The 27,391-nt window shown below is 35.6% G+C and overlaps 1 protein-coding gene and 1 long non-coding RNA gene across 3 annotated transcripts; one reads left to right on the forward strand and one right to left on the reverse strand.

Moving 5' to 3' along the window:
- Nucleotides 1-5,830: 5,830 nt before the first annotated feature.
- Nucleotides 5,831-18,749, reverse strand: LOC142334782 (uncharacterized). 2 transcript variants are annotated; one of them, XM_075383077.1, is made up of 3 exons: nt 18,130-18,749; nt 10,244-10,346; nt 5,831-6,213 (listed from the first exon to the last, which is right to left on the reverse strand). In XM_075383077.1, exons 1-3 carry the CDS (start codon nt 18,515-18,517, stop codon nt 5,955-5,957), a joined length of 750 nt encoding a protein of 249 aa, XP_075239192.1. In that variant the 5' UTR covers nt 18,518-18,749; the 3' UTR covers nt 5,831-5,954. The 2 variants fall into 2 exon arrangements, with proteins under 2 accessions (XP_075239192.1, XP_075239191.1); XM_075383076.1 differs by having other exon boundaries at nt 10,244-10,463.
- Nucleotides 17,061-21,502, forward strand: LOC142334784 (uncharacterized). The gene is made up of 3 exons (XR_012758841.1): nt 17,061-17,182; nt 18,119-18,449; nt 21,374-21,502. It is a non-coding gene; the product is annotated as an uncharacterized LOC142334784 (long non-coding RNA).
- The last annotated feature ends 5,889 nt before the right edge of the window (nt 21,503-27,391 follow it).

The raw sequence follows: 27,391 nt of genomic DNA on the forward strand, positions 1-27,391 counted from the left end.
CCAAATGCCTAACATTGACATAGCTAATAGACACAACCTCACAACACCTTACAAACACTCAAAACTGTCAACAAGCAAACTTTTCCAACTTAAATCTCAAACATGCTTATAGTCAATTAAAACTACACAATGATACTGCGAAACACTGTAACTTTAATATTATTTGTCGAGAATCTACTGGCACTTAAAGATTTAAAAGAAAATTTTACGGCCTCACTGACATGCCGGCAGAATTTCAAAAAGCAATGGACTATACACTGACAGGCCTACAAAACTTCTATTGTTTCTTAGATGACATCATAATTGTTAGTACTGGGACTGAAACAGATCATCTAGCATATGTCACAAAGTGCCTAAAAAAGTTAGATGAAGACAATTTGAGACTTAATCTTCAAAAATGTCATTTTGCGAAAACGGAAATTGAATGGTTGGGGTATAAATTTACACAAACTGGTATATCAACACTTGAAAGCAAAACTGCAGCAATTCTAGCAATACCACCGCCAACAACATTAAAACGTTTATGATCTTTTCTCGGGTCAATACATTATATTGGCAAATTCATACCACACGTAGCACAGTTATTTCATTCACTTAAACCACTTCTAAAAAAATCCATAAAATTTATTTGGACAGAAGAACATACCAAACACTTTATTTTATTAAAAGAAAAAATTGCTAGCAGCACGAAAAATAGCCACTACAATCCGAAATTAGACGTTAGAGTTAAATGTGGCGCTTCTCGTTCAGGACTGGGAGCAGCACTTGAACAGAATACACCCGAGGGATGGAAATCAATAGCATTTGCGTCACGATTTCTAAGCTCAACAGAAGAACGTTATAGTGTTAGCGAACTAGAACTATTGGGAATAGTTTGGTCGATTAACTATTTTAAATACTATCTGTATGGAAAAAACTTCACTGTCATAACAGATCAGCGTGCATTATTATCCATATTAAAAGAACACAGATCGAACATATCTTACAAAAGCCGACGTTCTAGATGGATATACGGATTACTTCCATACAATTTCACGATTGAACACATGCCGGGAGCAAACATGGGCTTAGTGGATTATATATCTCGAAACCCATTCGGTAAAGCTAAAAAAAGTTTCCACATATGACGAACATTTCGTTGTAACCACACTATCTAAAATTCGTAATTCAATGAAACACTTAATTAGAAATAAACAGAACACGATACAAAAACTTAATAACATATTAAAGTTACATTCACCCTCATCTAAATCAAACCGGTTAATCGCACCGCAAATGCATACACCATTAAATACTAATTCAAAATTTAGTTCTGAACCAGTTGCTTCACAATCACTACAGTTTAGAAAGTAATTACTATTCGCGCCGCAATTAACACTTTCAAATTCATTAGTTAATCCGCATTTAAATATACCATTCGCATCGCAAATCCATCTTCAAAACACAAAATCAGAATTTGCACTAAATAACTTCACAACAATTAATTCACATTCCATTAACAAATTTGCTGCAAAAGCAGTGCAAAAGTCAGACGATAAAGAATGTGAACAATTATCCCCAATAAAGCCCAATAATGGTATTTAATCAAATAATCCACCTAAATACTCTAAATTCAGCGCGAAAACGCAAATTCCGAAATATAAACACCACCAGCAAAAGAATAACTTGCTTTTTGCTCAAAACAAATTCAGAATTCAGTCCTCTTCGAATAACTATGTCAAATCAATCAACTCAATCAACCCTGTTCATTCAATCAACAATATGCCGAAAACAAAAGCCACTAAATCTACTCCGACCAAGGCCCGTGTCACCTTCTCCGACACTACGCAGTCGACACCCGCAACAAATACATCATCGAATACGTAAACCACTCCATCAGGCAGCTTAATCGACGTGGCAGACGATATATGTTTCACGGAAACACTCAACAAAATTTTCAGCAAAAAACTTCTGGCCATCCTCACCGGGAAGGATGCAGTTCTTAAAGAAGTTTGTGATTGTATTATACGAAATGACCCCAATAGACTACGTGAAATAAGCCATACATCTTCTCGTATTGGCGGGACCTCAGTGTTAAGCATGGATGTGTTTGTCTGGATGAAAGGTTAGCAATACCCAAGGTGATAAAGGATGCAGTGCTCGAAGACATTCACTCGACTCATCCTGGGAGCTTCGCGATGCTATCATTAGCACAAAACATTTGGTGGCCATATATCCATCGGCACATACTGGCAAAAGCCAGCGAGTGCAAAGCCTGCACAGAAACTTGTAAGAATTTGAAATCAGTGATTCCGCACTGCAAATGGTCACTTTCACCAAAATGTGTTGAGCCGAATGACGAAATACACATAGACTTTGGTGTAACAATACTTAACGAAAAGGGGATAGATTAGTTTTTTATTACAAGGGTAGATAGATATTCAAAATACCCTACAGCTGAAATAGTAAATAACGCTTCCAGTAAGAATGTAATTAAATTTCTAAATAACTATATATATAACCATGGGGTTCCGAGAACTGTAAGATTAGATCAAGCTAGATGTTTTACAGGAAAAAGGTTTGAAAAATTTTGTACAGAAAATAATATTACACCTATTTATGCACCAGCAAACGATAACAGAGCAATAGATCTAGTATAGCGTCTTATTCAAACAATTAGACGCCAATTATCATGTATGAAAACACAACGGAATAAAAAATTCGCGTTAGAACATTCACTATATGCAATTACACAACGACTAAGAATTTAAAAACGAAAAACAATAGACATTACACCATTTGAGGCACATTTTGGTAGAAAACGTAACACACCAATTTCAAATATCGCCACTAAACCGAACGATAAAAATTTGAATTACAACAAAAAAATTAAACGTTGTTTAGATGAAGACACAATACCAGGCCGATCCTATCTGACAGAGGAGCAGTGGGCAGACACGGCCTTATGCTCAGATACGGAAATCGAGAAGGTAATTTGCGCTGCGAATGCCCGTGCCAATAAAGAGCAGGATAAAATGAAAGATGGCGAACCGCGGCTAATATGGCGAAAAGGAGTGAACCGAGAAGTTCTCGCTCCTGTTAGCACTGTGTGTAAAACAAGCCCAAATACGAGTGTTATTAAAAAACCTAACCGACAGGAAGTAGGCGTGCGAAACTCTGATATCGCGAAATTCGGAACAAAAGCTGAACGTGATACAGATCTGGGGCAATATATAGAACGTAGACCAAAGAAAATTTATGAAAAGACGGTTGAACAAAAGATCAAAAAACACAGAAGAGATCTAGTAAGAAAAAACACCGGAGACATAAAAGAATAAACGGAATAAGAAACAAACAGATGACAACAGCGTCGTATCATCGGTCAGATCCTGTATTTCAACGGCAAGTAATGTTGCCCGTTCATTAAAAATGAGGATCCCCAAACGCAACCCGAAGCATGATGATGCTTTCGCTAATAGACCCGACTTTACACAAATTTTACACTTTAGTTCACCTATGCTACTGGCAGCACCACCGAATAATCCGAACATAGCTGGACCATCCACTGCACAAATGGCTTCGCCAAAAATGCCAACGCCCAGTTTACGCAAAAATCAGCGTAAAGAAAAACGGAAAATGACAATAAGCGACACATCCGATTCGGATACATCATCAGTCAGGAAAATTAAAAGGAACCTAAAAAGACAGAAAAAGACTACGACATCCATAGTTGAAAAAATTCAAAATACAGAGGGGTATTCAGCCGACATTCCTGAATCAAGTACAGCATTCATTGGGGAAGTGTCACCACGAAAACCCAATGAGAGATGGACTACTGACCCCAATCCAAATCTACCCAGAGAGAAGACGAAACCCAGGAACAATCGGATTCGGAATAAAACTCAAAAAACAATTTGAACTCTATATTTTATCTATTATTTAGTATTTTTATTATCTATATAACCGGTGAATATGTATTAATTTTGATTTTATGTACCAGTTTTTCTCCCAACAGGGGGAAATGTCTTACGGTATGGATATTATCCTCATATATCCATCACTGTATTTAGTTCTTATTTACCATTTTAAGGGCAGATGCTTCAGTTAGCTAGTTTAATTTAGTTCATCATACGTTATTGCAACTTCATGTCTGTTCATACTTTAGACAGGAAACTGTCTGTTCACAATGTAAACAAATTGCTGAGTTCTTCCTGTTCTATGATCATGTCCTGAACAAAATGTTATTTACTTTTAATCTTAAATTGTAACTTAAAACTTTCATTCTCCAATTTGCATCGCTGTAATTCAGTTCCAATTCAACTTCAATAAATCGCTTTTCAAATACGCCTGCTCAATTGAGATTGAGCCATCGGCACCGCGAATAACCAACTCGAAGTTGAGATTTCAATTAGCATAAAGATATTTGGCAATCGCGACGCAATTGCCCTGGCTCAGTGGTTTGATAAGCATTCGCGACTCAATTGACTAAAACAATAGTAATTGAGTATAATAGTTATAATAACTAAATTAAACCACTGAGATGGAAAATTTTTCGCGGCACTTTTTAATCGACTTTTACTGCCACTTAAGGTCGGCTGATACAAATTCTAAATCAATCAGAGTGAAATCTAGATCGCGCATAATTCACAAGTCAAGGATGACAAACGCCACTCGAAAATTCAAAACGGTCAAGCAAATTTATGGTGTGCAAAGCTCAGAGGACCGGGAAGGTTTATCATATCAAATCTTCTACCTGGATAGTTCATATTGCAATTTGCACTCCATTTACAGCGCCACCATGCGCTCCCACCCCCCCCCCCCCCCCAGTTACAGAGCACGTGCCATTGCATAGAAAAATCATTATGTAAAAATATGGCACGTGCGTTTGGGGGTTGCAAATAATATGAGCCCACTAAGCTTGGGGGGGACAAACGGAAAAGATCCAAAGACATAAGCAAAAAATATTCCGAAGAAAGTGAAGTTCTTTCACCAGCATTGGATGAAAGACATTCCCCCTCAAACAGAATCGTACTCGTTATATACTATAGAAACCATCAACACAAACATCTTTACTGCATTGAAATCTGTCAAAAAAACATTAAGGTCTGCAGATTTCAACGCAAATAATTGTGAACCGCATAATTATTGTAAGACGTGACTTTAAGTTTTCATGATTTCTCATTAACAATATAAAGTTAATTTTCTTCAATACAAAATTTTTTATTGTCGTAATCGCTCATTAACCTTCGATATCTTTGAACGTGCAAAAATCTGAGTAATTGAAAAATTGGATTTTTTCCGCTTGTGCCCCCCACATTATGCACCCCCAGTTACAAAGCACGTTTCATTACCTAGTTAATCATTAAAATACGCCCACTAAGCTGGGGGCACAAACGGAAAAGATCCGAAAAGTTTTGATTTATCTCATAATTTATGTAAAACTAAAATGCCTGGAATTGTAACACTGTAACTCAGACTGTATTCGGGGTTTCGTTCAAGAACCCCTCGAAACGGCTGATGGTATGAAAACATTTATTCTGAAATGAGAGAGTTAATTCTACTGTCTATAATCGAATCGTCTAAATTCAAAACTAAAATTTCTAAACTAAGATTCACCATTAACTAAGAACAAAGCAGTCTAATAGACAAAAGAAGCACCATTGAGTACAAATATTAACTACTCAAACTATTTAATAAAGTTTGGATTTCATTCGTTATATTAAACCACCCAACGTCCCCCCCACCCCCCACGTTATGCACCCGTTACAGTTCACGTGCAATAACATATTTAGTCGTCATCAGATAATATATCATGTTCGCTTAGGGTGCAAATAAAATGTGCTCAGAAAAGTTGGGGAGTGGGGTTGAGGGAGGGGGTCTTTGGAAACAAACGGAATGAAAAATTCAAAAGTTGTGTTTTGCTTAGAATTAATTGCAGTTTTTTCTCTTTTTTATTGGTTCGTTTGGCCAGCCAATCAGAAATCTCCCTCTTGCGATAAGGAGTACATGCATATCCAATGTAGAAATGGAACAGGTACAGGTGTTCTCATCAAATGACGCGTGATAAAACTGAGAAATGACCAATTGTGTTCTTTGGGTGAGTAGTGAACGTGGAACGGACTGGCTGAGGGGTGAGGGGGAAGGTATCCAGTTAAGTAATCAACCCAGGGTGTAACCAGCCCGAATGCAACTTTGCAGCTTTCGGATGAGTAGTGGTGGTAGCTGTGGTAACGTCTGAAAACAAAAAGGAATTGTAACATGGAAAATGGGCTTCTTTGAAAGAGTTCGAACAGCTCGTATAAAGTCCTCTTGTAGCGTCTTGTCTGTCCAATGTTTTCTTATTTTAATTGTTTCTTCATTATGTAGATAAAATAGAACTTATTACCACTACAAGGAATTAATTTATTCATTCGGTCAAAAAAATTTTGCTACCAGACGCGTGAGTGTTTTTGATGGGGTATCATATATTTAATCCGATACAGAAAGTTGAACTGAACATTTTTTTTGCGAGTACCAGGAACAGTAAAATGCTTTTTTTAAACAGATCTGAAAATTTTTCCAGTCAAAATTTGAACTTTCTTTTTTGGTGGTGTTAGTTTCGTCTAATCAAGTTACTGAAAACCTCGGGAATTACGTGGTTTGAGTCAATGTGATCATTTGGCCATTTCCTTATCTTTCTGCAGCTAAGAAAATTGATTGCTAATTTTCCAGCTTTTGTGACTTTTACACGCGGTAAATTCGAAAAGTACTGTTATTATATGCCGAAACTAAATAAAATGGACGACGTCTGAGTTTAAAAGTAGCAACTGCCTCTATTTTGTCGGATAGCGGAATTCCAGATACTACTGCATTCTTTTTATTTTTTTGAAAAAAAAAATTGGAGAGCGGCGAGGTATTGGCTTGTATATTTCCAGATCTAACTATATATTGCACTGCCTTTTGAAATCTAGCAGGCATAAATTATTGACTCACTACACGTATAAAGTAGAAGTATTGATTGATGCTGATAAACCCGGGTCGAGGCCGAATGGTTAACTTGTAAAAACTTGCAAGTTTCTAGTAATTTCTTACAAGGCGATGCATCGCCTTGCAAGTTTTTCTTCCAAAAACTTGCAAGTTCTTACAAGTTCACCATTCGACTTACAAGTTCTTACAAGTTAACCATTCGACCTACAAGGCTCTTACAAGTTAACTATTCCAACACACACACACACACACACACACACACACACACACACACACACACACCACGCACACACACACGCGCACACACACACACGCGCGCACACACACACACACACGCGCGCACACACACACGCGCGCGCACTAAACCGTAAAAAAGTTGCAAGACAAGAATGTAAACGGATGTTTGGAAAATATAGTATCTGGAAAAGTGTGAAATAAATTATAAAAGAAAAAAATGAAGGGCACCTAAATTATTTTGAGAAAATGCTGACATTTGGATTTGAAAATTCTATCTAAGTCCACATTTTGGGAACATTTTTAAAAAAGCAATCGCGAAAAAGCTAATTGTGATCTACTGTTTTTAATGGAATTGCAAAAGGATCTCTCTTGAATTGATAAAATTCAAAAAGTAACCATTTTGTCTACTTAGGTCGAATTGTATCATGTTATCCAAAAGAGCAACTAAATCTCGCGCCATTTCTACGGTAAATGACTGAATGTGTTAAATTGAATTAACCAATAAGAGTTGTGCTCGAACGGAACGAACTTGCAAGACACTTACAGCCATTCGTCTTGCAAGTTCTTACAAGTGAACCATTCGACTTAAAAGTTTTTTCAAGTTAACCATTTGATTTACAAGTTCTTACAAGTTAACCATCTTTTGCAAGAGATTTGAAAAATCTTTCAAATTAACCATATTTTGCAAGAAACTTGCAAGTTCTTACAATTTAACCAATCGGTCTCGACCCGGGAAAATTGTTAGCAGATAGATTTTGTATCTAGGTAAGGTATTGAAAAACTTTTCAGCACTAAATGTGAAAATAATCAATGTATTTCCTATCTGAAAATTGAAAATTATGTGATAAGAACTTTATAAGAATAAACTTTTGCGGAATTTTGCTAATTTTTGATGCCAGCTTCCACTTTTTACGTAAAAATTGTCCCTAATTTATGCTTGACAGCTTTCAAAAAGGAGCGCAATAAATAGTTAGATCTGAAAGTGTTCCTGTTATTGAAAATATAAAAGCTAATATTGCGGTTCTTCATATACAACAAGCAAACCAACTTCAAACAAATAGAAGCCGCAGCTGTTTTAAAACTCAGATGACATTTTATTTAGTTTTCGGAATCTTTTCTGTTTGTGATCCTCCAGTACACTACGCACCCCCTAATTACAGAGCAAGTGCCAATATATAGTAAACCATTAAGCAAAAGTATTTTACAGGCTGTTCAGGGCGCAAATAAAATGTACGCACTTAGCTGAGGGGCGGGGGTTAACGCATATAAGACAGCACGTTTTTAAATTTACCGCAAGCAGAAATCACAAGCATGAGAACTATCATTCCGAAATATCTTTTCATTTGTTGACATCACACGTAATGTTGACAAAATGAAGACAGAACATGTATTAGCATTGACAATTTCCCAAAACATGTCGCAGTATTACCATGTAGGATTGATAATAACTGGACCTTCTCAAAAGATAGATGCATGCCATATTCTACGTCAATTCGTATTAAATGCAATTTAAATCTAATATCTGGTCAGCGAGTAAAACACGCATGATCAAAATAGAGTCCACAGCGAGCTTGAGTGAAATTGTTCCGCCAAAGGAGAAATTTAAAATTGCATTAAAATTGCAACCAATTTTGTACCAACTCTTTTTGCAGATATGATGTATCTGAACTCAACAAAATACACACATCATCATAATTTTGGTTCCTGCTTAATCGCAGCGGAACATCATTAGAAGACTTCGGCCTGTTCTCAGCTGCCCTTTTTCTTAATACTCCCCACATTTTAGACTGTTCTTTTTATGAGCAGCATTACTCTTTTTTGGTGACTTTGATGACATTTTTTTTGCGTCTGCAACTTTCACGTGGTACCATCATTGCAACCAACATTGGCTGACGGCGGCTATTAAAAACCAAAAGAAGGCCAATAAAAATTTGCTATCGCAGCTATTAAATTAACAGCAAATGTTGACCTCAGCTAATTTAAATTCTACACAATCCCACAGGAACGAAAATCGATAGACGGGAGGACTCATAGTGTGGCACAATAGATCCAAAATAAAGTATGACATATGACAACACATTTGATCAGTATAAGAAATGGTTAAAAAATGGTCGGTTACTAGGAAATGTCAAGCCCGGAGGAATATGATTCCCGGATATGTCATTTAAATTTTTTTGAAAATTCCATCTGTCATTGTTACAAAGACAGTTAGGTATTAACTGAAACGATTCATTAAATCTACTAATGCCTCATTTAGCAACAGATGAGAACCGTGGTTATTGATATTAAGCTATAAGACACGAAGTAACAACAAATACGGGCAAAACTCAAAAATTGACTACTATATAAAGTCATAAACAGCATTAGCTACCCATTCAGACAATAGCAACTTGGTTATATTATAAAAAATTTGTAAACCGCGAGGAATGTCATTGATGGAGATGTCATTTAATAATAATGATAATAATAATAATTATGGTTACGGGTCAGGCCAACATTGGCCAGGCTATGGTCAACCTGGTGCTATGGTTAAGTAAGAGCTCATCCTCACACAGACAGCTTCACGGAGGCAGGGGATTCAACGCTCAATCATTGCCGTGTGAATCACACACCTTACCTCTCGGCTATCACCCCACCCACCAAATACACACATCATCACACTTTTCAACTATTGGGAGATCAGAATTGGCCATTACAGAACAATTCTCAAGGATAAAAGGTTTTTTTAATGTAAAAACAGTCTTAGTTTTCATCGCAAAGTTTCCAGAATTACATTTTTCCCATTCCAGCTAAACTTAAGACAGAAATGTTAGTTTTTCTCTTCAGTGAATTTTAGATACAAAGTATACCCGTAAGGATGGTATTTTTTTATTACAAGTAGCATTCTTTTTTACTTGTACCTTATAGAGGGTTTAGCAAGTTTGTTGAAACCAAGCCTGGTTAAATTCATTATCAATGTTAATACATAGAACTAGTTCTGTCATAATGATTGCAATTCTTGTGCTCCCTATTAAGCTGTAGTTCCACAAAGGGCAAAGATCAATCACAAAAGGTCACGGACCTGCAAGGCTGTAAAAATTTGAGGCGTCTGTTGAGGAAAGCATGTCCGTGGGCGTGGAGGTGTGCCACTTCGTGCAGATATAGACCCAACAAATTGCCAGCTACTATAACAACAATGACGTCACTCGCTACCCAGGGCAAGCTGAGGCGATTGGCGAGAATGAAGAGACAAACCCACAAGTAGTGCTGGGCAAGACTGTGCGGCACGTGCAACAATTTCTCTAAAACAAGTTTAAAATTTGTTTTTCTTAGAAAATAGATTTTTTTTTCGGAACCATCGCCGATCAGATGGGTCGGTTAAAAATTGACGATTTTTCAATCAAAAAGATTAAAAATTGCATTTTTCTGTAATTTTCACCTCGCAGGGAAGTAATCAATTGTTTCAATAGAATCAATAGTGGGCTAAACAAAAATACCCGAAGAAAGGTAGACAGCAACAGAAACTTTGAAAAAAATAAACATTTTCCAAAAAAAATCAATTGTTTTTGAATTCTAAGCTATCTCTGATAACAACTAGACGGAATTGTGGATATATCTTCTCAAAATTAACTTATATTCAGAAAATTTTCCAAAACTGCCGTTTTTAAATCTTCATTTCAGAAACAGTGATAACCAATAACTAACTTTTTTACAAACCGCATAAAACATCTATACATATATGGTGACGGGATTCAAAAAGTGTAATACTTGGTGTGTGAAAACAAAAGAGAACAACAAAAAAACGTCAAAAAATGTAGTTTTCTTTTTGCTTATCTCGCAAACAAAAAATAGAACATAAGCAGATGAGATATTTTATAACAGACACCATTGGAGCTATTTGCTTATATCTAAATAGCAATATGATTACTCCTAAATTTTTTTGGATCTGAGAATTTTTTCGGAACACACTATTGATGACAAAAAATTTTGGTTTGAGCATCACTAATTTTTGTAAAAAGGCTGAGCATAGGCTTGGTGGGAAATTTTAAAAGCTGGAGATTTTTCTACCGTCATTTCGATTCTATGCCACGAGTTTGTAGCTCGATCAAAAAACTGTCAACCAGATTGTAAGACCATTGTTTTTGAAAAAGACTGAATTCTAAGTTTTTGGGAAAAAGTTTTGAAATGTTTTGAAATTGAGATTTTTGGGGCATCGAAAAATTTTGAATAACTTGCTATTGTGGCGAGCTGGCTTCCTCTAACAAAACAGTGAATCTAACAAACCACGAGGCCAGCACTTGCAAAATTTGTTTATCTTCTGCGTTTTTCTCCCAGACGAGTATGGCGACCTGTTATTTTACAGCTCCGGAAGTTGCTTTCAATCATGTTTCGGTTCAGAGAACAAAATGTGGTCCATTGACCGTGATATCTGTAAATACGAGGACCTATTAAAGATTCGCCGGAAGAGTTGGATGACTTTTAAGCTGAAAATTTGTCACCTTTCCACTACCCTATGAAAGGACCAAAATTTTGATGAAGAAAAAAACTTAATGTCGCTATTACGGGTTTCACTCAATTTTGGTTTGCACGGTCCTTGAACAGTTCACATTTTGTGACATAACTTAATTCTAAAGGGGCATAGACATTAATTCATATAAATGTGTTAAGTGACAACTTGCTACCAAACTGCTTTTACAATATTTATCCTGTTATGACGCCTATGAATAAAAAATATTTGATAGAATTTCATAAGTTCAGCTGCCTCTGTTGACTGATGGCTTGAAATGGAAAAGTAACTCTCGAGTTTAAAAAAATGAAACTGGAAACCAGCGTTTTGTAAATTCTTACAAGTTCACCAACATGCAGAAGAGAAAGTGAAAACTATATAAGATTTCCCCTTGTCTCGTGAGCGTTTATATCGTTAGTTTTCATACTTTTGATTACTAACTCTCACTATAAAAATATTCTATCAAAACTAAAGAAAAAGAATAGAAAAGGATTGCTAGAGTTATGAGGACGAATCTATCAGTTACGTCCTAAGAAGTAAAATACAAAACAAAGGAGAAAAGCAAAACAAAAACTTTTGCTGTTCAAAACTTCCTTATAGTTTTTGTTCTTTTCTCAGATCTAATTCTTTCATTCGCAAAACTCTGCCATTCCGGTAAATTTAGGGCATATCAGCTAAACTCTAGGAGGTAAAAAATCACACCACGAAAACTATTACCAAAAGAAAGTTTTAATTTTGTACAAAAAGTGTTGATTTCTGAACAACTTTTGCAGGACTAAGTTTAGTGTAACATAAGTCCTTTGCATTACTTAGAGTTCGCGGCAATCTTCCCATTGTATGGCTTTAACAACACCCAGTTGAATTTTTTGCTCAGATTTGGTTCACATTTTCTGCAAACTTTTACAGGGGACAAGTTCAATCAGTTTTAAAGAATTAACAAAAGTTACTGCTGTTTAACGTTGGTGAACAATGTTCTTTAATTTTAATTTCAAAACTCTTTCGAAACTTTTTTTTTAATTTCAAAACTTTTTTGGAACTTAATTTTCTTTTTGAACTTTCTTTTTATTGGTTTTTGGGATGTAATTGAAGAACTATTTGTCCTAATTGTTGTAATTCGACAATTATATTGTTGTTTTGTTTTTTCCGCTTTCACGACCTACCGTTTTCTGCCACTTTCTGATTGTAAAATTAATGAAAACTTGCCATTATTCTTTCTATTGGAACTCGTCCACGGCTCATGAAATTTTCTTCCAAGTTCTGTCCAATTTTTCTAACCACAATTGGAGTTTAACTGCACCTACGTCCAAAATATTTAACTGTCACAACTTCTGACTTATATTTGGACTTATAGTCTTATTTGGTTTTAGATATATATATATATATATATATATATATATATATAAATATTTAAAAATTGCCATACTATCAGTGAGTGTGTGCTCACATCTTTTCAAACAATTCTCAGACAAAATAAAAACGTTTACCTGGTTTGAGAAAACTTTTAAGAAAAAATGACATTTTTCAGTTAATGTTTCAAATATTTTAGTTACCATTTTCAACTCCGTTATGATGATATTTATTTCTTTCAAAAGTGGGAAATTTTAATTTTTAAACTTTTTGATTGCTTTGGCAAACCGTGACATCCGTAAGCACAGTTTTCATGAAATATATCAATCATTAGGGTAAAAATTATTCTGAACCTTTTAGCTTGTTGTTAATATTTCTTATAGAGAAAAGCTGGTTGTTGTGTGCTCAAAAATTGCTTTGCTTAATGAGTGCATTTCAATTGTTGTCATTGTCATATTTGAAATACGGATGTTAATTTTGAAACTCTTTTAATTGTATGAAACTTTTTTGATAACAGAGTAAAACTTGGAGGCTGGCTAATGCGCAATAGCACAAAATGTTCCAACCCTGCCAATGCACAATCGACTACCTATTGAAGCACAGATAGACTGCCTTTAAAAAAGTAGTTCAGACTTTCTTATTTAAACTTCTATAGATTTTAATAACAAAGGCCTGTACAAAAAGGGTGCACAGCAGCGGGATCATTCTTTTAAAATTTCAATTAGAATTAACAATCGAACAACAGAATTTGACAGACATGAAATCCAATCCAAAAAATGAAATCAAGTAAAAAAAAACGAATTGACAGACATGAAATAAAAGCAAACAATTTTATCAAATGATTAACTAATTTTATCAAGAAAAAAAACAAAACTGAGATCCATTATAAAAGTCTAGTCCGTTTTCCAACTAAACTTCAGACTGTAATGTCTCTTACGTAACAAGTGGTTTCTTAAGAGTAACAAGTGGTCTCTTAAGTAACCTTTTCATTCGATTTCACTTTGAATTCTCAATTTAGACTTCTAATTGAAAGCAGATGTAAAAAAGATCTCTGCTCATTTAATTCTGAACTGAGAACGCAAAATCAGATTCAATTTGAATAGAGGCTACCACGGCAATGTATTCACGAGGTAAAACACGATTGAGGTTTTTCAAATTTTCCCCGAGAACGCATGAAATGATTTGTTAATTGCACCGATATGTAAAATATAAACTGATGAATTCATGAATAAAACTCAAAATTCCTTGAAAAATTTTGGTGCTAAAAATTGGAAAAAGATGCACTCTTGCAGTCAATTCCAAAAACTAAAATGACTATTAACAATCAAAGACACTTAAGCACGAATCAGCAATGTTATCGCGCTAGTGCGATTAATTTACGAGTAGACAAAATAAAATTGGGGGCAAAAGTTTTCCCAAAATCTGTAATTATATTTGAAGCAGAACTTAAAAGCAATCGTCCTCAAATGGATCTATTCAGAAATTTGAGTAACACCTCTCCAAAAAATTTTTTGAAATGTCAGCAATAAAAACAAGTGACAAGTCCAACTCTGTCGCAACCAAAAATAACCAAAAAAAAGGAAACAAATGAGACAAAACAAAAATAGACGAAAATAAAAAATTATACATATTTCCAAAAAAGCTAAGATATATATCCAAAATATATAAGCCAAAATATATAAACCAAAATATATCCAAAAAAGCCAAGATTGAAATAAGTTTCATTGTTGACTTATTAAAACTTAGGTAAACGAGGTTGAAGGGCAAGCCAATATAAAAAAGAAACAAACTCGACCAGAACTCAAAATTCATCTTTTAGAAACAATTGACTACATTCATTCAAACTCACAGCCTTGAAATACAGCCAATCATAAGCTTTTTCGTGCCACTAGTGTAATGGTGGAATTGTTTTAGTAATCAGACTGTACCAAACCTGCAGAAAAGGCATCTAAAGTTAAAACTCAAAAAAAAAATTATAACAGGCACTTTCAAATAAACTAAATTTGAGCTACCAAAAAACTACTTCTGTAAACTTATTAGACCTCATGAGAACTTCAACGTTGCATCTCAGTATTAGGACTTAGTAACAATACAAAATAAGAACAAAAATAGACGAAAAGTGAAACGAAATCAGGAAGTGTCAAAGTCGACAAATTCAATAGCTGTTCACAGACCGACTCTGTCAACAGCTTCCATAAACCATCAGCACAAATACACCGCACTGACTAGCATCAATTTTTCTCGATTAGCACTATAAATTTTGACAGATTTATCAAATGTATACATGTGTACAAAAGAAGGTTAATAACAGAGTGATCAATTTTCCTTATTTCAGCAGATTGAAAGAAAAAGGAAAAACATACATTAAATCAGGTCTAATGCTTTTTTTGCATTAAGTACAAAAAATTAACAAGTGAACAACTAATTTTTACCAAACAACAAAAAATGATAATAAGAAGTCAACATTTATCCCGTTTACAATTTAAATATCAAACTATAAATTCTCTCAAGTTACAGCTTCATTATTACTCAACTTGCTTGAACTAAATTTGATGAGATTTTAGCATCTCAAGTGCTAAAATCTCATTAGATTTATACGAGAAAGAAGAAGTCAATTCCACTCATTTATAAATATAGATTCAGAAAGCAAATTCAAATAGAGGTAACCCAAGCCAGATAATCACAAGATAACTTATGAGTAAGGTGTGCCAGTAAGGCAATTCGAGCTTTAAAAAACGCTTTTACTGACAAATTACGAATCAAATCAAATGAACTCACATATACAAAAAAAACAGAAAAAATCCTGAAAAACGTTTTCTTAAAAAAATTGCTGTTAAAATTTGATTAACTAAATAGAACCGAAAAATTGAAAGCACCAAGGGCAAGCAGAAAAACCTGTTCGAAGCAGACAAAACCTGTTGTTAATGAAATTTTTTTGGAAGCCGAGAAACTATTCATGAGCACTGTCAAAAGGAGGTTATCAGAAGTTTCATTAGAAAACCAATTGGTCTTAGTAAACAATCATAACAATTGATCAGTCCAATGGTAGACAAACAAATTTAACCAAGAAAAACATATGAGTGAAAAACCAATTGTACACCAAAGATATGATATGATATATTATAACGATAAACCAAAAATATGATATCAATTTAAATCTTTTAAATCCACGATAAGTATGATGCCCCCAGTATTTGCTACAATATCTTAACCTTGAGAGAAAAATTTGGTCCCCAACAGCTGCTTTTTAAAAAATCTGGAAAAAACGACTTGTAGCCAATGTGATGGGAAAGTGGGAAGATTCTTTGACAGCTAGAGATAAGGTCCAATTCGAAGAAGCTAAAGATGGTTATGCATCAGCTAAGGCATGTTTTCGACCATTCTCGCAAAACGAGGTGCTAGGACAATAGATCGAAAGACAACAGATCGAAAGTAAAAATTGGGAAAATAGATCGAAAATTAAATTATTCAAGTTGCGTATTGGCCAATCAGATTTGAGCGCTCGTATATTATACAGCATATTAGATGTTCTATTGTGATATTTTGTTCGGTTGTGATAGATTCATATCAAGTCCCACTTACCGCTAAGGCATGGCCATGGCTCACGAGGCATGGCCATAATGTGATAATTATATTGCAGCTCGCAAATAATGCTTAATTTCAACCAATAAGAATAGAGATTAATTTTCGATCTATTGTAACAATTTTTCTGTTTTCGATCTGTTGTCCTTTCGATCTATTGTCTGGTCGCAATCTTACAAGACTCTTGCAAGATGTTGCATAGTGTGGCAGGATCTTGCAAGATAACCGTCCTTAATTAACTATGAGTTCATCAAAACTGTGCCCCCATATATTTATCCCCTCACAAAATACCGTTTTAAACTGACCAATCACGGTTTCAGAACTAATCTACTAGAGCGCTTTATGTAAATTGTCGGTTAAATTTCTCATTTTATGGTTGTGGGCTCATGAATATTATCACACGGTTGTTATCGCCACCGAGAAGTTATCAAACTCCGAGGCGAAGCCAAGGTGTTATGATAACTTCAAGGGCGATAACAACTGTGTGATAATTTTTTAATCAACGCCTGCTGCGATCATTTCAAAATTGAACAAAGTTTCATTGGTTTCTCATTTTTATTTTTGTGGACAATTACACTTTCAAAGGTAAGTGATATTTCTTTGGATCTGTTATTCGTTTTACCCTCATGCACCCCACCCCCTCCCCTCTCCCACACAAATACACACACACCCACACACGCACACACACACACGCACACACACACACACACACACACACACACGCACACACACACACACACAAACACACAGACACGCGCACACAAACAAACACACACAGAGAGACACACGCATGCTCACACGTATACATGCACCCAAGTACACACACACAAGCACGCACACACACACACACACACAAACAGACACACTTACAAACACAGAGACACACGCGCACGTTCACGCACGCACACACACACACACAAACACACACAGAGACACGCACGCACGCACGCACGCACCCACCCACCCACCCACCCACCCACACACACACACACACACACACAAACTCACACACGCACGCACGCACACACACACACACACACACACACACACACACACACAAGCACGCACACACACACACACACACACTTACACACATCACACACACACACCAGACAAACACACCCACTTACACGCACGCACGCACGCATACACACACACACCACAGATAACACACTCACCAGCACACCACACTCACACACGCCACACAAACACCACACACACAACACACACACACCGCACATACGCCACCCACGCCACACACGTTTTTTTAGACTACAAGTTTATCAAACTGTTTCCATCATTAGACTACGAGTTTCGCACACTCTTTTCTCGCCACTGTTTACTTAGTAACAGTGTCGAGAAAAGAGTGTGAGAAACTCGTAGTCTAATGCTGAAGTGTTTTTCCAGTGTCGATCGGCCATTAATATTTATTACACTGGCAGTTTATTTAACTGCTGTTATCGCAACAGGTGTTGTCGGATAATACGGCGTCAACAACCGCTTAATGCCCATTTAATTTAGGGTACGCTAACCTGGATAATGGTGATGCCTCATGTGTAGTTGCCACCCCATACCCACCAGGTGAACCCTCCACCCATGGTATATGAAGAAATGAACAACCCACTCGTATAAACTGAACACGCACAACCCAAAGATAAAATAACAAACTAACCAACTCCAACTCACAAGATAACCGATAAATGATATTGATGCATTACCAGTAATGACTACAAATTTATCCTCTGCGTCGATTTCAAGTGAATTTTCTGACTCGTTCTGATGCGTGAGGTTGTCTGAAGACCCCCCAAAGTGTCTGGATAAGAAGTGGGAGGCACCGTGGGTGAAAAAACAGGTACTTAGCCCCAGTAGGTTGAATGATATTACAATGAGAGAGGGTTCTCGTAAGGATCTGGCCGACATATTTTTGCGAATTGCGAGTAATTCTTCTAGAAAAAAGAAACTCTGAAATCATCAAAATTAAATTTTTCAAAATAACGGTAAATTTTATTTCGACAAACCACAAATTGCATCAAAATGCTATCTCTCGACAATTGAATTAAATTTTTTTAATCAGAAATTTGAATCAAACTAAATTGAAATAACATATCTCTGAAAATAAGTAATTTTTTTCTTCGAAAAAGCAAATTTGAATTAAAATTAATCAAAACGAAATTTCTCAAAATAACTAAAAATTTATCGAAGATTTATATGATTTTTATATTATCTTTTAATCAAAAATTGGAATCGAAGTAAATTGAAATAATATATCTCTGAATATAAGTATTTTTTTCGAAAAAGCGAAATTGAATTGAGATATATCGAAACAAAATCTCTCAAAATAACGTCAAAATTTATCAAAAATTTTGAGAGTTTTGAAAGTTAATAAAAGTTAATCAAGTTAGCAACTTTTGCGGTGATTGCTGACGGTGTAAGATATCATGGCAGTTGTATACCTATTTATCGAATTCGATATCTAAAGTATTTGCAAACCTCGAAATTATTGGTTATGAAAACCTACTTTGCAAATTTCGGGCGTAATTATTGTATGGTAAACATCTCGTTATGATCGTCAGGTGTGCGCAATTAAGACAGATTTGAAAAGCGAGTGAAATTCGAGTGATTAAACTTGCCAGGGGCGTAATAATATCGAGGTAAATAAGAGATAAGTTGACATTTAGCAAACACTCTCTATCACTAGCAATTATTGATAATTTTTGTTCAAATCAGGCCAATAAATAACAAGTTATTAACTCTAGGAATGTCGGGTCTGGTAAATGTTTTTATATTCAACAATATACGAATCTTAGCTCACTCCGAAAATGTAATTTTTATTTAAATTTTATTCGAACTTTTATTCAAATATTATCCAAGTCAAATACACTTTTTTAATTAAAATATAAAACAGTATTAAACCAGGAACTGGTGGCACAAATTTTCAATTCAATATAAATTTCAGTCCAAAATGAAATTAATTATAGCGTCTTTAAAATTTTTCTAAAAAAATTAAGACAATTTTTTTCTCAAGTAATATCACTTTCAAATACTTTATAAATTTGGTTAATTTTGAAACAGCAACAGTTTGTTACAAACAAATAAAATATTGCAAATAATTGCAAAGAACAGTTTTTTTTTGCAAAATTCTGCAATAGCAAACCGGTCAATATTTCAATTCTCGAGGAGTCGAAAAGGAATAAATTTTCAATAACAAAGTGATAACTAAAAGTTACGAAAATAAAAATAGAGCAGTTGAAATTATGCAATATTGTTGATTATATGCGAGAGCTATTTTTTAGTATAATATACGAGTAAGGCTGCAAAAATGGTAATATATTAAATTCATTTTTTTCAGCATATACACGACGAATGCGTTTTAAGGCAAACGAGCGCCAATTTGAAAATACAAGGCGGGGGTTCGGACAATATTTACACTTAAAATATTACTATCAGATATGGTACCATAATCGAACGCAAACTTGCTACATCGCCCTAAGAGAACTTGACTGGCGTAGCCGGGCAATTGACCGACAGAGCTTTTAGCATATAAAATTAAATCTAAACGCTTGATTAAATAAAAATCAAATTTGTGATACTTAATTTTCAGTAATCGGGTAAAGTACGGATCATACAACTAAACGCAAATTGTAAATGTCTTTAATCACATTCAGATAGCGAAAAAGATCCAAAGTTTGTCGCCGATCCAAAAAACGGTGTTTCTTCTAATTTTTGTGTCGGCTAATAATAATTATTAGCCGCTTTAGACATGTGAAGTGTATGTATTGTAGATTTAAATTTGGTGATCGCAGACAGGTCGATCAGCTAGCCAACATCAATTTTAGCCGACACACTGTTTGTAAACATAAAAAAAAAACAAAATGTTTGAAACATTCCCTCCCCCCGCCTAAGTTGCTTTTGGATTTCAAAATTTTCATTTTGAGGCTTTATATAAAGGTAGCCAATTGCCTCATCGGCAAATTTTCTCGTAAGTTCCGCTCGTCTGAATAAAGATTTTATGGCGCTGGGACAATTGGCCGATAGTGGGTTTATCCGAAAAGGAAAAATTAAAAATTCAGCCCACAGTTTAATTCTGATTGGTCGATTGTCGACAAATCTGATTATTGGTCAAAATACTACTTTCGTCCGACCATTACACTTAGTGTGGGGTCGGGTTACCAGCTTAAATTCTCATTTTTGTTTGTCGGCTAAACTTCCTGTCGGCAAATTCGGACACCATTTAGAAGCTTTAGTAACCGAAGTCGCAAAGCCGACTACAATGTTGTATATATTATGTAAGGACTAGTTGATGTATTACATAACATTATGGCGAACGGAATATACAATATTAGCCGACGTAAAAATTAGCCGAAAAAGTCGAAAGTAGCCGAATATTAGAATTAATCGCAAAGATAATTACCGTAGATAAACGTAAGTTTGTCAACAGTAATTACGTAGAACAGTTATCCAACACGCTTCCAATGAAATTAAAACATTTGGTCATGCCTCAGCAGCGGCCTACGGGATTTGATAAGAATCTATGAAAACGGACTCAATATCACGACCGAACATGTTAAACGTTTAACATGGCAATAATATTTGTTCTCAAATCTGATTGGTTGTCTCCTCTTCGGCGAATTTTTCTCTCGGCTAAATTTCTTTTCGGCTTATATTCATCATATTATTCAATAAAACTCGATTACCGAACCAAGTTTTGTTATAATTTAAGCAAGTGATCTAAACAACGCGTTTTAAATGCCAAAATCACAAGATCTGCCATTTTAGTGTATGTATAATATATGCAGTGGGGGTGGATACTCATTCAGTACCGAATTGGCCTATCAGAATCGAGATGAAAATGTGTGCACACTCTCTTATCTCAAGGTCGTTTTGACCGCTCTTTATGAGTGCCAGGCAAATGGGTTGCTAGAGTCCAAACTGCAATAAGAACAGTTGCCAGTGTTAGGAAAAATGAACTATTTTAGTACCCATCTCATCTAATTTATTCCTTTTTTGGGTATATTCACTCAACTGTGATAACAATAATTACTTTGATGCCAACTTTTTTTTAAAGAATGCTCATTTTATATTCGTAATCCAGGGCTTTAAATAAAAGGTTTAACAGTTAGATTATATTTAGGGTGTTTGAGCATTTGGGATTTCACGCACAGATCGTACAAACTAAGAAGATCCGGATCTTTTCTGCTAGCGCCCCCCCGCTTAGTTAGGCAAATCTAACGGCTATATAAGGCTGGGGGGGGGGGGGGGGGGGGGGGGGGGGGGGGCGCTAGCAGAAAAGATCCGAAGATCCTACGGCTGGATGGCCGACCGCTGTTCAAGGCCAAATCTCTCCTATGTGAATTACTCTCTATCTGAGAATATTAACTGCCGTTGCCTGGGGGATTTTAATCTATTCAGTTTATTCTTTTAGTCTAAAACGCTCACTTCGAATAAAAGAATTAACGATTAATAATAGTCAGAATTCTAGTAAAGATTGTAGAAAAATTATAGCCGGCAATAAATGAATATTTTTAATAAACCAGAGCTAATTCTCCACCAAAACTATATATCGTTCGGCGCTAATTTAAAAACAGTTCAATTGAGTTATCAATACCAAATATTCAACCAATCTCTGCAACTGGCCAAAGACATCATCCTCTCAACCAACAATTTTGGATAACTCAAACGCAGTTTAACGCCATGCAACTGCAAAGAATTCACTACAAAAACTACAGTTTTCTCTGACTGAGATCCAACTGCTCTGATGTAAATGTTAGCTCAAAACAACCAGAATTCCGCAGTTAACTCATTTTGATGATTTCAGGTTTGAGCAAAACTGATGCTTAATTGATACTCATTGCTTACTTGTCAATATACACATGGTTCTCATCAGCTCTGTTTCCCAATTAGAGCAAAATTTTTTGTCCTTCATATACGTTTACTCTGCCGTAATGTCGAGTAATGCCATTTTGGAACTAATTTCAACTATGTTCCTAACGACAACAATGAGAGGAATAGTCACGAAATCCTTCTCTTTTTTAAGGGTTTTGACCATCGTTAACAATTTCTTTTTCAAATGGTGCCCAGAATGAATCATCAAGGTTTGAGCAAACTTTTGCAAAACCCAAAGGCTTCTGATAAAAGTTTTGTTTTTTTTTGAGAGTGCAAAACAAGATATAGGTTGTTGTTTCGTTTCGTTTTTTTAAATGGAATTTAACAGGTTTGCGATACCTGAAAAAACGCTCTTGTTCCTACTCCAAACACAACCGTCCAGAATTGGGTTGATAAAAAATCAAAAAAATTTGTTTTCAGCAAACAAGTTTCACTCCTTCAAAGGTGTCTGACTATCTTTTTTTAAAGTCTAAACAGCTTTGTTAAAATTTTGCTCGTGAACCCAACACGCCCAATTAATATACATGAAGATTTCATTGACTTTCCTATTCGTGTTCAAGTTAATCTCTAGGTGAAAAGCAAAGCCTTCTTAAATGGCCAACAAAAATTAAAAAGCAGAATTTGTTATCTTCTTTTGGATTTTTTTGTTGATTGAATTCTCAATTTTGTCACCTAAAAGATAATATCATCTTTTTAATCACGCAGTTGTTTACAGGGAAACTAGAGTAAAATTTTCTTAACAAATTCATTGTATATTTTCAATTTTAGCAATTGGAGAAGACTTTTAGAACAAATCCTCCAATTGTTCTAAGAAAAATTATTCTTGTTTTGTGCTGTAATCGACTGTGGCCCACTGGATGCCGTAACTTCTGTTCTTACTTCACCATACTTCTTCATGACAACCTAAAAAGCTTGCAAAGCAAGTTTTGTTTACATTGCAACTATAAACTAGATTTAACTCCAACATGCACTCCTTAAATCTGTATTCAAGTTATCTAATTAAATTTTATTCAATATTTGTTCTAAAACTAACATATATACAATATATAAACTATTAACCTCTCAAAATCAAAGGTTCAAGTGGGCCTCAAATTTTTGAACTGGTGCTCACGGGTATTTTTACACCCTGTTTATTTTAGTAATTGAGTACACTCTTCAAAATCAAACCTTGAATGGTTAAAAGCCTTGTAAAGCATATCCCCATGAGATCACCAGAAGCTCTTTATCATCTTCACCACATTAGTACATTGCAAGTTAACTCTCACTCTCACAAAACTGTTGGAACTTCATTCCGCCCTCAGACCAAAAAAACTGAAAAGATTATACGGGGCATGGCTGACCTCTGATGAAGGCCATACCTCTCTTGCATTTTGATCTGAAATCCAAAAATTCTGAACCCGTTTTTGCGGTAATACTCCAGCCTGGTGGAAATTATTATTGCTTTATACCTCTGACGTCTTCCGAAATTTAACTAAGTTTTTCGCGCTATGAAATTATTAATTCTAGTAAAGTTCCTAAAGTCCTTCAGCTAAAGTTAGTTTGAGAAATCAGTTACTTGTTTATGTACATAAAAGAATAAAAATATGGATTATTTTGAGGATTTGAGGTGTAGCTACAGAATTGGAGATAATGTTTTGAACTCCTGAAACAAGTTTCAATACAAAATCTAATATGATTTCATAATGGCAAAAACCTATGAATATTACCACACGGTTGTTATCGCCACCGAGAAGTTATCAATTTCCGAGGCGAAGCCGAGGTTTTATGATAACTTCGAGGGCGACAACAACCGTTTGGTAATTTTTTTAATCGACACCTGATGCGATCACTTCAAAATTTAATTGATTATTATACACAGTTTAATTTATTTTTCATTTTTATTTTTTTCGTGGATAATTAAATTTTAAAAAGTAAGTCATATTTCTTCGGATTTGTTCTTCATTTTGTCCTCATGCGCCCCCCTCCCCACAGACACACACACACACAGACAGAAACACACAAGCACACACACACACGCACGCAAACACACAGACACAAACAGACAAACACACACAGACACACACACATACACGCACACACAAACGCACACACACACACAAACTTATTACTTGCGCACACGCACACAAACACACAGCCACACACACACGCACGCTCACACACAGTCACACACACGCACAAACACACACACACACACACGCACACAGACAAACAACACACACCATCCCCACACCACACACACACCGCTTACTCACCACACACATATACCACAAACACACACACCACACACTACACACACCATCCCCACACCACACACACCGCCTACCTACCACACACACACCACACACATACACACACACCACACATACCACCTACATTCCACTCAGACACCACACACACACCACACGCACCACACAGACCACACACACTTACGCACCACACACAAACACACCACACAAACACACACCACACACACAACGCACTTATACACACACGCACGAACACGAACACACAACACAACCACAACACACACACACACACACACACACACCAGACACTCACCACACACACACAAACAAACACAGACACACACACATACAACACACACCACACACATACACCAGACACACATCACAGACACCACACACACCACACACACCACACACACTCAACGCACACCACACACACACACACACACACACACACACACACGCCACAAACACCACACACACCACACACACACACAGTTCACTCACACACCACACACATACAGCACGCACACACACACACCGCACACACACCGCACACATCAAACACACCACACACAGATCACACCACACACACAACACAAGTTTTTTTAGACTACAAGTTTATCAAACTGTTTCCATCATTAGACTACGAGTTTATCACACTCTTTTATCGCCATTGTTACTGAGTAAACAGTGGCGCTAAAAGAGTGTGATGAACTCGTAGACTAATGTTTTTCCAGTGACGATCGGGCATTAAAATTTATTACACTGGCAGCTTATTTAAATGCTATTATCGCAACAGGTGGTGATTTAATTACGTTAGATAGTAGCTGCTGCAAGACTCGTTGATGAACAAGTGGGGACAGCAAATGAACAATCAAATTCAGTAAATTGAAATTCAAAATGAGAGCATCCGATAGCGCCGTCTCAATATTCCACAAAAAACCATATATATATATATATATATATATATATATAATATATATATATATATATATATATATATATATATATATATAGCTTCATATGAAAAATTTAGATTTGTTGAAGCAATGAGTCATATGACGGCAGTTTTGTAAACTTAATAAAATTGGCGATTAGCATGCGCATTCAGAATAGGCAGCAGAAAATTGCAACCTAGTTCAAATAAAATTATTCACAAATGATTACGACAACCATTACCTTGCCACCATCTGAAATTATTAACGGCCGGTCCCTGGGTGATTTTATTCTATTCAGTTTAAAAAGATTTTCATATTCATGGAAAGTTAATTCTTTTCTCTAATTTTTTTGATAAATTGCCTGCTTCCTTTGTTTTCAACAATCTTTCCACTCTTATTTAAAGGGGTTAATGAAAACATGTCAGTTTTGAACCCGAAATTTTTAATTAAAATAAATAGACTCCAAAGCTTTGCAGAATTACACACTCTGAGCTGTAAACTCCAAGGTTTCAATGATTAAAGGTCTTTTGCTGGAAAGCAAATTTTGTTAATTTTTGGGAAAAGTTGCAAAATGGCCAGCAGTACTTTAAAAGCAGAACTTTTTGTCTCTTTTCTAGACTGTTTTGTTGGTTGAGTTTTCAATTTTGTCCCCTAAAAAATTATTTCACCCTTTCAATCACGCACTTGCTTACAGGAAAACTACAGTCAATTTTTCGAAACAATTCAATTTTAGATTTTCATTCAATTTCAGCGTTTGGAGGAGACATTAGAATAAAAACTACAGCTATTATTGCCGCAAAATTTTTATTCATGGATCGTGATGTAATAGACTGGCTCACTGGATACTGTATCGTTTTTCATACTTTTTTCTGACAACTTAATGAGTTTGCAAATTAAGTTTCGTTAAAGCAGCAAAAAAGTAGGTTTCACTCCAACGTGCACTCGTTGAATCCCTATTCATTTTATACAATTTAAAAAATTCAAGATTTGCTCCAAATTTTAGCAGACTAATAAACCACTCAGTATCAAAGTTTCAAGTAGCCCTCGTAATTTTTAAGTCATGGTACTGGCTATTTTTACACAATTTTTGTTTTAGTAAATCAGTATACTGTTCAACATCAAATTCGAAAGGTTAACACCCGTGTTAAGCAGACCCCAATGAGATGATCAGAATATTTTTTATCATCCCCACCACATTAGTACATTGTAAACTAGCTCTCCCTCTCGTAAAAATGTTGGAACATCAGTTCGCCCACAGATCGTATAAACTAAGAAGAACGTACGGCAGGTTTGCTGACCGCTGTTCAAGGCCATACCTCTCATGCGCTGTGGTCTGAAATTCAGAAATTGCCAGCTTGTTTACGCTGTAATACCATGGCGCACTTGAATAGCTTCCACTGATCAGCCAGCTGGAAATTATTATTGCTCTAGGTCTCTGACCTAATCTGAAGAGTAACTATGGTTTTCGCGCTATGAAATTACTGAATGTATTTTAGAATATTGGGATTATGGGAGAGATTTAAGTTTTCAATTCGTTGTTTTCTCTTGCCAAAGTGCACAACCTGCAATATATTAAATTAAATTTTGTCGAAACTGAATAGAAGCGTGAATATATAGGACTGTAGGAGGCGTAAGCACTAACGTGGAAGATTTTTCTGGTTCACTAAGCCATTAGAGAAATCTCCGGGAACAAGCGCACCTATTCGTGACTAAAAAGTGTTTGC

This window comes from Convolutriloba macropyga, chromosome 2 (genome assembly GCF_964194025.1).
Source record: "Convolutriloba macropyga chromosome 2, txConMacr16.3, whole genome shotgun sequence".
Taxonomy (NCBI): Eukaryota; Metazoa; Xenacoelomorpha; order Acoela; family Convolutidae; genus Convolutriloba; species Convolutriloba macropyga.